The sequence below is a fragment of the Solanum lycopersicum genome, chromosome 6, assembly GCF_036512215.1.
Source record: "Solanum lycopersicum chromosome 6, SLM_r2.1".
NCBI lineage: Eukaryota > Viridiplantae > Streptophyta > Magnoliopsida > Solanales > Solanaceae > Solanum > Solanum lycopersicum.
Window position 1 is genome coordinate 24,729,163 of NC_090805.1, and position 9,938 is coordinate 24,739,100.

Below are 9,938 nucleotides of genomic sequence, written 5' to 3' on the forward strand. Positions count from 1 at the left end.
TATTTATGTGTCAATTTGCTCATCATATTTTAAATCAAGTCATTCTGTCAAAATGGAGTTAAAATCTTTCTTTGACTCTAAACTTCAAATTGGCAAAATATAACTTGATTCAATTATGTGACCTTATTCTATTAACTATTATAATTGTCTCACTTTGAGTTTATTGTGTCATTCATTTGATATTATAATTTTGGCTCACTATATAATAACTCGGTTTTATTTTTGATTTACTTCTTTGACTAAAGGTTGTCTAGTATTTGGATTTTGGCTCGACTAAGAACCCGCAACATGACAAATATGTTCAACCTTCGAAAAAATCACCCATCTTCTCGTCCAACACAAAGTACCTTTTGGACCATCTCTCCTCATCCTATTCCTACTCACACCCTCTCTCAACAAAGGTCTCCAACACGCCTCAATTTTGATGCTTCACAATATGAGGGAATAGGTGACAAAGTAGAGAAGTCTAAGCTAGATGCACTGCACCGAAAAATGCATGACTTGGAGCAAAAGGTGAATGGAGAATTAAACACAATACCTACTCATGACCTAAGGTATAAAAATTTATGTCTCCACCCAGGAGTTGAATTGCCGTCGGGATTTAAAATTCCAAAATTCAACATGTTCGACGGACGTGGGGATCCAATGGCACATCTCAAAGATTTTTGCAGCAGGCTAGTTGGCTTAGAAAACAATGAACCTCTCCTAATGAGGTTATTTATTCAAAGCTTATCAGGAATAGCCTTCACTTGGTACGTCAAACAAGACTTTGACAAATGGCACGCATGGGATGACATGGCTCGAGACTTTGTGGAGCAATACAAGTTTAATAACAAGGTTGACCCTGCAATGTTAAATTTGCTCAAATTGAAGAAATTAAGCCATGAATCTTTTGAGGAATATGTCATACGATGGAGAATGGAAGCCTCCAAGATACGTCACTTACCACACGAAGAGGAGTTGGTCCAAACTCTCATCAGATCACTTGAGGGTATATACTACAAAACCCTGTTCTTTGCTGGTATTCAAAGTTTCGACAGTCTAATTCGAATTGGAAAAGAGTTAGAATATGGCATTCAGTCTGGAAGAATTGTTGATACACAGATTCCTTTTCAAGTCCTGAAAGACTCATTATATGAAAGGAACGAAGATGCATCAATATATATACCTCCGAAACAAAATATTGAGCAAATTCACGCTATTCTTGAGCCTTCCAATCCTCAGGTATCTCAACATAAGGTGAGGAAACCTCGTGTCTTCACTCCCTTAAGGGAAACTTTGACCGACATTTTCCAGAGATTATGCGCTAAAGGACTTCTAAGACCAATAAATGGATGGATTCCCAAGCACTCTACTTCAAACTTTGATATATCCAAAAATTGTGCCTATCATTCAAACATTCAAGGTCATGACACCGAAGAATGTGCTGCATTGAGAAATAAGATTCAGAATATGATTGAAAAAGGAAAAATTATAGTGCAACAAGGACGACAAAACATCAATTGCAATCCTTCTATGGCGAATACATTCATCGTTCAAGGAGATCCTACAAAGATGTATGTTAGGCACTTGACAAGGAAGCGTAAATCACATCAGAGAAATTAATATGGACAAGACTCTTATGAATAAAGTTGGCTTTATTGTTCTCAGACCTTATGCCCAAAGATTTCCTCATTCCTTTCATTTTTCCTTGTAATCTGAACTACGTTTGACCTGATTTCCTTTTTCGATACGTAGGCAACCCTTGATGGGTCCGGTCTCTATCAAAAAAAAATTCCATGGTCATTCAAAACACTTCTTTACAAATTCAAATCTAGACTAATTGACAATCCTTGAACATAATTGACACTTGAATTCGAAGTCGAGCCTTAATGTCCAAATACAAGACAATCATTTTTTTTTTGAACCTACAATTTTTCTTTGAGTGAAGTAGGATCAAAAATTCCCCCACTAATAAACTGGGGCAGAATTTTTGAGGAAACCTCAAAAATTTTCACAGAGATATTTAACAAAGTGAGTATATATCTTATACTCTAAACTGGGGCAGAAATTTTTGAGAAATCCTCAAAAATTTCATCACAACGGAATGCAACTCTAAAGGCAAAACAAGCACAGGTATGACCATCTCTCGTCTTTTGAATTTACGATTTTTCTCTGGATGCAGGAATTACTTATATGAGCATACTGTCATATTTAGGAGCTACAATGTAAGTCATACTATACTCAGATATTTTTTTAAGAGGCTATTATCAACTTTCTTCTACGACTGACTGAATATATAAGCTCTCCCACCTTATTATAATACGATATTTAGGCTTTTCCGCCTTACAATAGGATGTTTAGGCTTTTCCGCCTTAAAATAGGATGTTTAGGCTCGTCTGCCTTACAATACGACATTCAGGTTCTTCCGCCTTACAATAGGATGTTTAGGCTCTTCCGCCTTACAATAGGATATATAGGCGCATCTGCCTTACAATACGATGTTTAGGCTCGTCTGCCTTACAATACGACATTTAGGCTCTTCCGCCTTACAATAGGATGTTTAGGCTTTTCCGCCTTAAAATAGGATGTTTAGGCTCGTCTGCCTTATAATACGACATTCAGGTTCTTCCGCCTTACAATAGGATGTTTAGGCTCTTCCGCCTTACAATAGGGTATTTAGGCTCGTCTGCCTTACAATACGACATTTAGGCTCGTCTGCCTTAAAATACGACATTTAGGCTCTTCCGCCTTACAATACGATGTTTAGGCTCGTTTGCCTTACAATACGACATTTAGGCTCTTCTGCCTTACAATAGGATTTTAGGCTTTTCTGCCTTAAAATAGGATGTTTAGGCTCGTCTGCCTTATAATACGACATTCAGGTTCTTCCGCCTTACAATAGGATGTTTAGGCTCTTCCGCCTTACAATAGGGTATTTAGGCTCATCTGCCTTACAATACGACATTTAGGCTCGTCTTCCTTACAATACGACATTTAGGCTCTTCCGCCTTACAATACGATGTTTAGGCTCGTTTGCCTTACAATACGACATTTAGGCTCGTCTGCCTTATAATACGACATTTAGGCCCTTCCGCCATACAATAGGATGTTTAGGCTCTTCCGCCTTACAATAGGATGTTTAGGCTCGTCTGCATTACAATACGATATTTACTTTCGTCTCTCCTTACAACCAGACATTTTGCTTATATTATTATATGTTTATACTATCAAATATTTTGGAGTTTGACGTTATTTCTCAGAGATGGGTTTCAATCCTTCAAGAAGTTAAAGACCATCAAGGCTTGCACTACGTCTCAAACAGATACGTTCCTTATCACCTCTTTTCATGTATCTTGAACTCATATTTTATTACTATTGGTCATATTTTATCTATTTATAAGCTAACATTTTATCTAGAATTTGCAGATATAATCGATCGCCCTTGATCACAATTATCATGCTATCCTCTATCACAACAAAGACTCTACCAATTCTTCAAACCCCGAGCTTCGCTCAAAGGCTTATAGCCTCACTCTATCACGCTCTTCCTGTATCTTTCACGCTCTTCTAGCCTCTCAATCTCTCTCACTACTCTAATTTTATCCATTTAAGCCGATATCGTGCCTTCTGAACACCTTAGCGCTCCTTCAACTTTTAAGAGCTTCATTTGCTCTTGAATTTAGAACTACACACGACCTGATTCTCGTATAACCAGAGATATGTAGGCGACTTAAAACCAAAGTCTCGGTCGTACCCTTTTTCAACTCTATATCATTTTAATTGATCCAACTGACATCTCTCGTCGGTCGGACAAAATCGGCTACTAAGTCAACGTTGGTTGCCTGACAATTCATTCTTCATTCTCAATCAACCAAGGGGCAGCTGTTGACACCCAATTTTGACCGACCTTTAACCATTTTTTAGGATTATATTCGACTAAATACGTATTTTAAAATTTACTTAAAGTTTCGAAGTTTTAGTCGATTTTTCTCAAAAATTATATATTTTAGTATCATTTTCTTTATAAAATTATTGTAAATAATATTTCAAATCTTTTAAAATTTAGATGATTTTCAATTATACAAATATTTTAATGTATGTAGTATTTTAATAAAATTTTTTAAATTCTAGCCTATTCTATTCTAAAATCTTCCAATTCTAGCCACTTGAATTAGAGTTTTATTACAATCATAGCCTCTATTTCATTTCAATTCTAGCCACTTTAATTGCAATTTTAGCCATTCTATATTTTTGCTAATCTAATTTCAAAACTTCATCTTTTGATCTCATCCGTCCATCCTAAAAAATAAATCCTAGATCGAATCCTAACCCTTCATCGCTATCTAATCTAATGGTTGTGATTAACTCTCTAATTCTCTCAACATCAAATGACCAAAACCTAAACATACCCTCTCTTCTCCCCCCCCCCCCCCTCTCAAAGCTGCCAGCCCTCTCCCTCTCCTTGGCAGCATCAGCCGCCCCTCTCCTCTCCAATTTTCCAGCGAACAGAGCCGTCGTCCCTCTCTCCAGCCGCCACCCCACTCTTCTCCCTCTCTCCATCTTTCTACCTTTCCCGTCTCCTCGCCCTTCTACTTAGTTTCCCCCTCCTCTCTTCATTTTTCCCTTCTCCTTCCCTTCCCGTTCTTTCTCTCCATATTTTTGCAGGCGAGAGAAGAGGACGACTCTGAGAAGACCACCGGAAGCAGCAGCAGTCAGCGACCAGCAGCCCTGCAAAGCCAGCTTTGAATTGGATCTGCAGCTCCAGCGATACCAGCGCCGCCAGCAACAGCCAACAGTCACCGGCGAGAACCCCTGCGCCAGCCAGCAGCCCCGGCGGCCTTCTGTCTCTCCTCTCTTCTCTATTTCCTTCTCTCCTCTTGTCAAGCGAGCAACAACCCCCTCAGCAACAGCAACCAGCAGCCGGCGCCGCCATCCTCCAGTGGAACTCCGGCCAGTAGTCTTTGGTAACGTGTATTAGCCCATTATTTTAGCCGCAAAAACAGATCAGTCCAGGTAATATTTCCGTATTTCGCTTCCTTTATCATTTTTATTCCTTGTCTACTTCTGTGATCTCACATATTTTTTTTATTATTATTATTTTTAACTTTGTTGTTCATGTTCTAGAAATTCTGCTTGGTTATGATTCGTTATGAATTGAATTGAGTTCTAATATGATTAGATTGCTTATAATGATCTTTCAATGATAAATACTCATTTCAATCTAAATCAGCTCCAAATTTTCTTGGTTCTTCCTATTAACTCAGTATATGTTTCACTGATTTTAGTTGTTGAATATCTTGGATATAGAGTAGATTAGTCATTAAGTCTCTGTGTAATTGATTGTGCACCTTAGCAATTTTAGAGTAAGTAGTACATTTATTCTGATTTAATAATTGATTTCTTGATTACGGAACTAATTATGATAAGATTATGTGATTTTTGTAAAAAATATGTGAAAGGGATTAACTCTAATTATGAGATTTTTACGTGTTTCCATCATGGTAAGTATAAATCCCTAATCTGCATGACAATATGCCTATCCTTATATCATTTTACATCGCATAAATTGGTCTTCTTAATTGTTTACTTGCTTATCTTAAATAAATAAAAATAGATTCGTACTAGCTTTATTTTGGTAAAATTATTGATGATTTATGTTAATGTATTGTTTTTGTAATATTTTTATCTAAAGAAAATTAATCCCTCCTCCCATTGATATTTGGATTGATTAATTCTTACTGGTTTGTTTATGACAACCTTATTATTTCCTTGTCATATTTAGTCGCTCATATTTTGGTAAAATAAATTAAATCTGATTTTAATTTTTTTTTTATTTTAAGGAAAATATTTTTTATTCCAAATTTTTATTCTTACTTGTTTATATTTGGTAATGAAATATATTAACATATTTTCTGATTTGGATATCCTTTGAAATAAGGAAAATTGTATTATGATTGATTCCTTGAAATATTTATTTCCCTTATTTGTTCCCCCCTCCTCTACTATATAAAGAGACTTCTTTTATTCATTCACACTCATTCACTCTCAACCAAAAATTCTCTCATCACTCTCCCTTCTCTCATTGCTCTCTTGTTACTTTAACAACACATTAATATTCCGATAAATATTCAAGTGTTCTTCGCTATTTTGCTACTTTCGAGTAAAAGGTGAATCAATTTGTTTTGCTTAACCGGTATTTGATTACTTTGACAGGTTTCAAACTTGAAGTTCAAGTTGAAGATTAATTGAAGAAAGATTTATTTGTTTATTTGAATGTATATATATATATATATATTTTATTTTATGCCTATTTTATTTATTCGAATGTTGTAACAATTGTAACTCTAAAAGATCATATATATATAAAATTATTTGGGGGATCGTCTAGGGGAGGGGGAGTTATATGCTTACTTGTTCATTATAAATTTTTTAGAAATCATGCCTAGATTTTTCTTTAACCACCTAGATTTGATATTTGTAGGTGTTATAATCTAATCAATTTTCAATTTGCTTGACGTTTTTGTTAACAAGTCTTAAAAAATAAGAACTAGAGTCCATTAATTTTTTAAATGTTAAAATCAAATCCTAATAAATCTAGTAGGTTGTTAGATGTTAAAAATATATTATAAATTCTCATTTGTCTTATCACATAGAAACTATGCCTTAGTATTAAATTGTTCATATCATTTACAAAATCATGCATATATGTGTTATTCCTTCTTTTAAACACCTAGAAATTCATGTCTATAGGCTTGAAATAACTTTTAACATATCCGTAAAAATAAAATTTATTTGTGCATATTTGTGTCCTTCCCCATAAAGTGGTCAATATTAATTCTATTTGTCTTCCTCATTCATGATGCAATATGTTTTTTTTAATAATACTAATTTAGAATCATTTCATGCATTTAACTTGGCTTTAAAAATATTTCATATCAAAACCTTGTAACATAATTTTCTTAAAAAGTCATTATTTAAACTTTGGATTGATTTTGACATTGTTTATTTTGAAAGTAAATTATAAGTATTATCTCCTAACCTATCGTTAGTGGGAAAGTCAAAGGAACTATGAGGTCTAGTTCCAATTTTTTAAACCTGACGCATCCTCGGAAGTACCGCCTACCCATGAATTTCAAAAAAAGAATTATGTGCATTTATATGTAAAAGTTTATGTGTCTACGTGTGAACTAAATCTATTAAATCATTTTTCAAAACATAACTATTTTTAGACGGACCTCAAATCAAAATTGTTTCTATGGTGGGGGAGCGCGATCAATAATATCGTGGCATCATCCCTATAAAGAAACAAACATTTTTTTTATAAAAATTCCTATTCAAAACTTATCAATTTTCAAACTTTTTTTTCATATTAATTGCTTAATATTTGCCAATTTTGTTTATAACATAGTGTCGTATGTCAAAATAAATAAAATGAGCCTAATTGTTTATTTATTGTCATCACCTAGCTTTACATATCTAAATAAATAAGAATAATAATCTTAATTGTTTCGTATTTGTTATCACTTAGTAAGATTAAATAAATTAATAAACGACCTTGATTGCTACTCGTACCCCCACATAGATTTCACGAGATACGGCCGGGACCCACACTTGTGGACCTCGAGGGATGCCTAACACCTTCCCCTCGAGGTAATTTGAACCCTTACCCTAATTTATGGCTCGGTGACCTTAGTTAGACATAGTTAGGTTAGATAGGTGCCCTAACGCGCCTTAACTCGTTAGGTGGCGACTCCAAAACTCAAAAATCCCAAAAGAGTTGTTAGGTCGTGCACAAAACCCATTTTCTGCGAAAATGGGGCGTGACAAATATTGATTTATATTTGAAAGAACATTGACTATAATTTTCCTTTGGAAAATTTACTTTGAACCCAAAGGTTTATTTCCTTAAGGAAAATAAACAACTTCAAATTTGATTGCTCATTATAGAACTAATCACACTATTGACACCATCTATCCAAAAGGGTGCGTCTATAAAGACACAAAAAATGTTACAAAATCTTATTGGAAGGAAGTAGATATCCTTTAACAATTACTACACCTTTGAATCTCACTATTAAGTACATTCTCCTGTGGTTCTTCCCGAGGTTGTTTACACGTTTCACTAGACTACTCAAGTCTATTTTTACAGTGCAAAATGTTAGGTCATATTATTTATTGTTTAGGAATAAGAAATTGGACTTTTGCTAGACACCCCCACTCTTTCAAATATTTCAAGTTTGATTTTCTTCCTTTCAATTTCTCATATGGAATATATTCTGTCGTGAGAAAACAAACTTCTTTATTGATTTTTTTCCGAAAAGATAAATAATTTTGTTGTTACTTTTTACAGTAACGATAGTTCCTCCACACAAGTTTTGTGGTAAACCTGAAGTTATAAGTAATTCAACGATCATTTCCTTGAAAGGTCCGTTTTTATTTTAATTAGATGAGTTCAATAGGGAAACACTTTGATTGATCATTCCACTTTTCAAACATATTTCGGCAAACTGATATTTATACTCTCCATACCTATCACTTCTTTTCATTTACCCAACTGATTTTCCACATTAATATTATATTGTCTAGACGTTAATATTTATTTATCCTTACTATTCAACAAATACCAGTAGTTATTTCTAGTGCATTTGTCAATAAATGTAATGAGATATTTTTTCCACCACAAGATGGTGTTGACTTCATATCACAAAAGTCAGTGTAAACCATTTCTAAGGGATTAGAATTCCTTTAAAAATATTAACAAGAATGCTCAGCATATTTAAGTTTCACACAAACTTGACATATCTATTAATTGCACTTAGAGTTAGACAAAACATCTACATTGATCAGTTTTTCTTACGAGGTTTTGTAATCGACACGTCCCAAGTGTTCATGTTAAAAAACAGTTTACTTAACAAAGTAAGTACAAATAAAAATATTGAGTTTGAAAACCTTTAGCCAGGTAGCTTTTTATCATAATATTTTTTCCTACTTCTTACAAATCTGTGTGTACAAACATTGATTTTAGTCAGCACCTTGTAAAATGTCCTTTTCGGAAGAACCTTTCCATAACGTTCAGTTTGATTCCTATAGAACAACCCATGAACAAAGTTTCATCGGGTTAAATAAAGGTAATAAAGTTTAAATGCTTCTTTTATAAAACATGACAAAAAACTATTCACCAATATTCATGTCTATGCAAATAGTAATATTTAATAGGCATATTTTTTCATCATAAATTACAACATTTTAAGTTACACTTTTTCATAAAAGTAAACAATATGATGAACAAGTGTGTATATAGTTTGGTAGTTTTATTCTAGTCACACCATATACTAGTAATATAGAAGCTCTGTAAGCACAATAGCATAATCCAATAATTTTTTGGGTCTAACATAATAGAAAACTATCATTGAATTTCATATCATGTGCTCCAAATTTAAATTAGTCACTAAGACTAATTTTATCTTTGTCGTAAGAAAGAACCCTCATATTTTAAATATTATCTAAAAATTATTTTGAAGTATCTGAAAATAGTTCCTCAACATATTTTGCGTGATATCAAAATTCCATCGGCAATATAAAACTTTATTTGGAAACATTATTGTATGGAAGAATTATTTTGCTTCAATTCTCTTTGACATTCTTTACACAATGTCAATATTCATTCCATAGAGGCACAAAATCACAAACTCTATGTCAGTGGTATTTTTCCTCTATCGCAAATAGACACAACATTTAGTATTTTTAATACTTACAACAAGGAAAAAAATATGTAAAATAACATTGAAGTTTATAGAAAATCAAAAGTACAACATTAATTTATCCTGTGATGTTTTAATATTCTCCAAACCAATTGAATAATCCAATATATTTAAGGTGGAAAACATTAAAAGTTTTTAGTCTACACAACAATTAGACAAAATCGAATTCACAAGGAGTACAAATCTACAAAAAAA

General features: G+C 33.5%; 1 protein-coding gene and 1 long non-coding RNA gene across 2 annotated transcripts; both read left to right on the forward strand.

The window, feature by feature from the left end:
• Positions 1-288: 288 nt before the first annotated feature.
• On the forward strand, positions 289-1,605 carry LOC112941711 (uncharacterized). Its single transcript, XM_026031705.1, has one exon. The coding sequence runs from the start codon at positions 289-291 to the stop codon at positions 1,603-1,605; it is 1,317 nt and encodes a 438-aa protein (XP_025887490.1).
• Positions 1,606-4,411: 2,806 nt separating this feature from the next.
• LOC138349119 (uncharacterized) lies at positions 4,412-7,322 on the forward strand. Its single transcript, XR_011221693.1, has 2 exons — positions 4,412-4,995; positions 6,196-7,322. It is a non-coding gene; the product is annotated as an uncharacterized lncRNA (long non-coding RNA).
• Positions 7,323-9,938: the final 2,616 nt, after the last annotated feature.

Coding starts and splice junctions, on each gene's coding strand:
- LOC112941711 (XM_026031705.1), top strand. CDS start 289: ATGACAAATATGTTCAACCTTCGAAAAAATCACCCATCTTCTCGTCCA.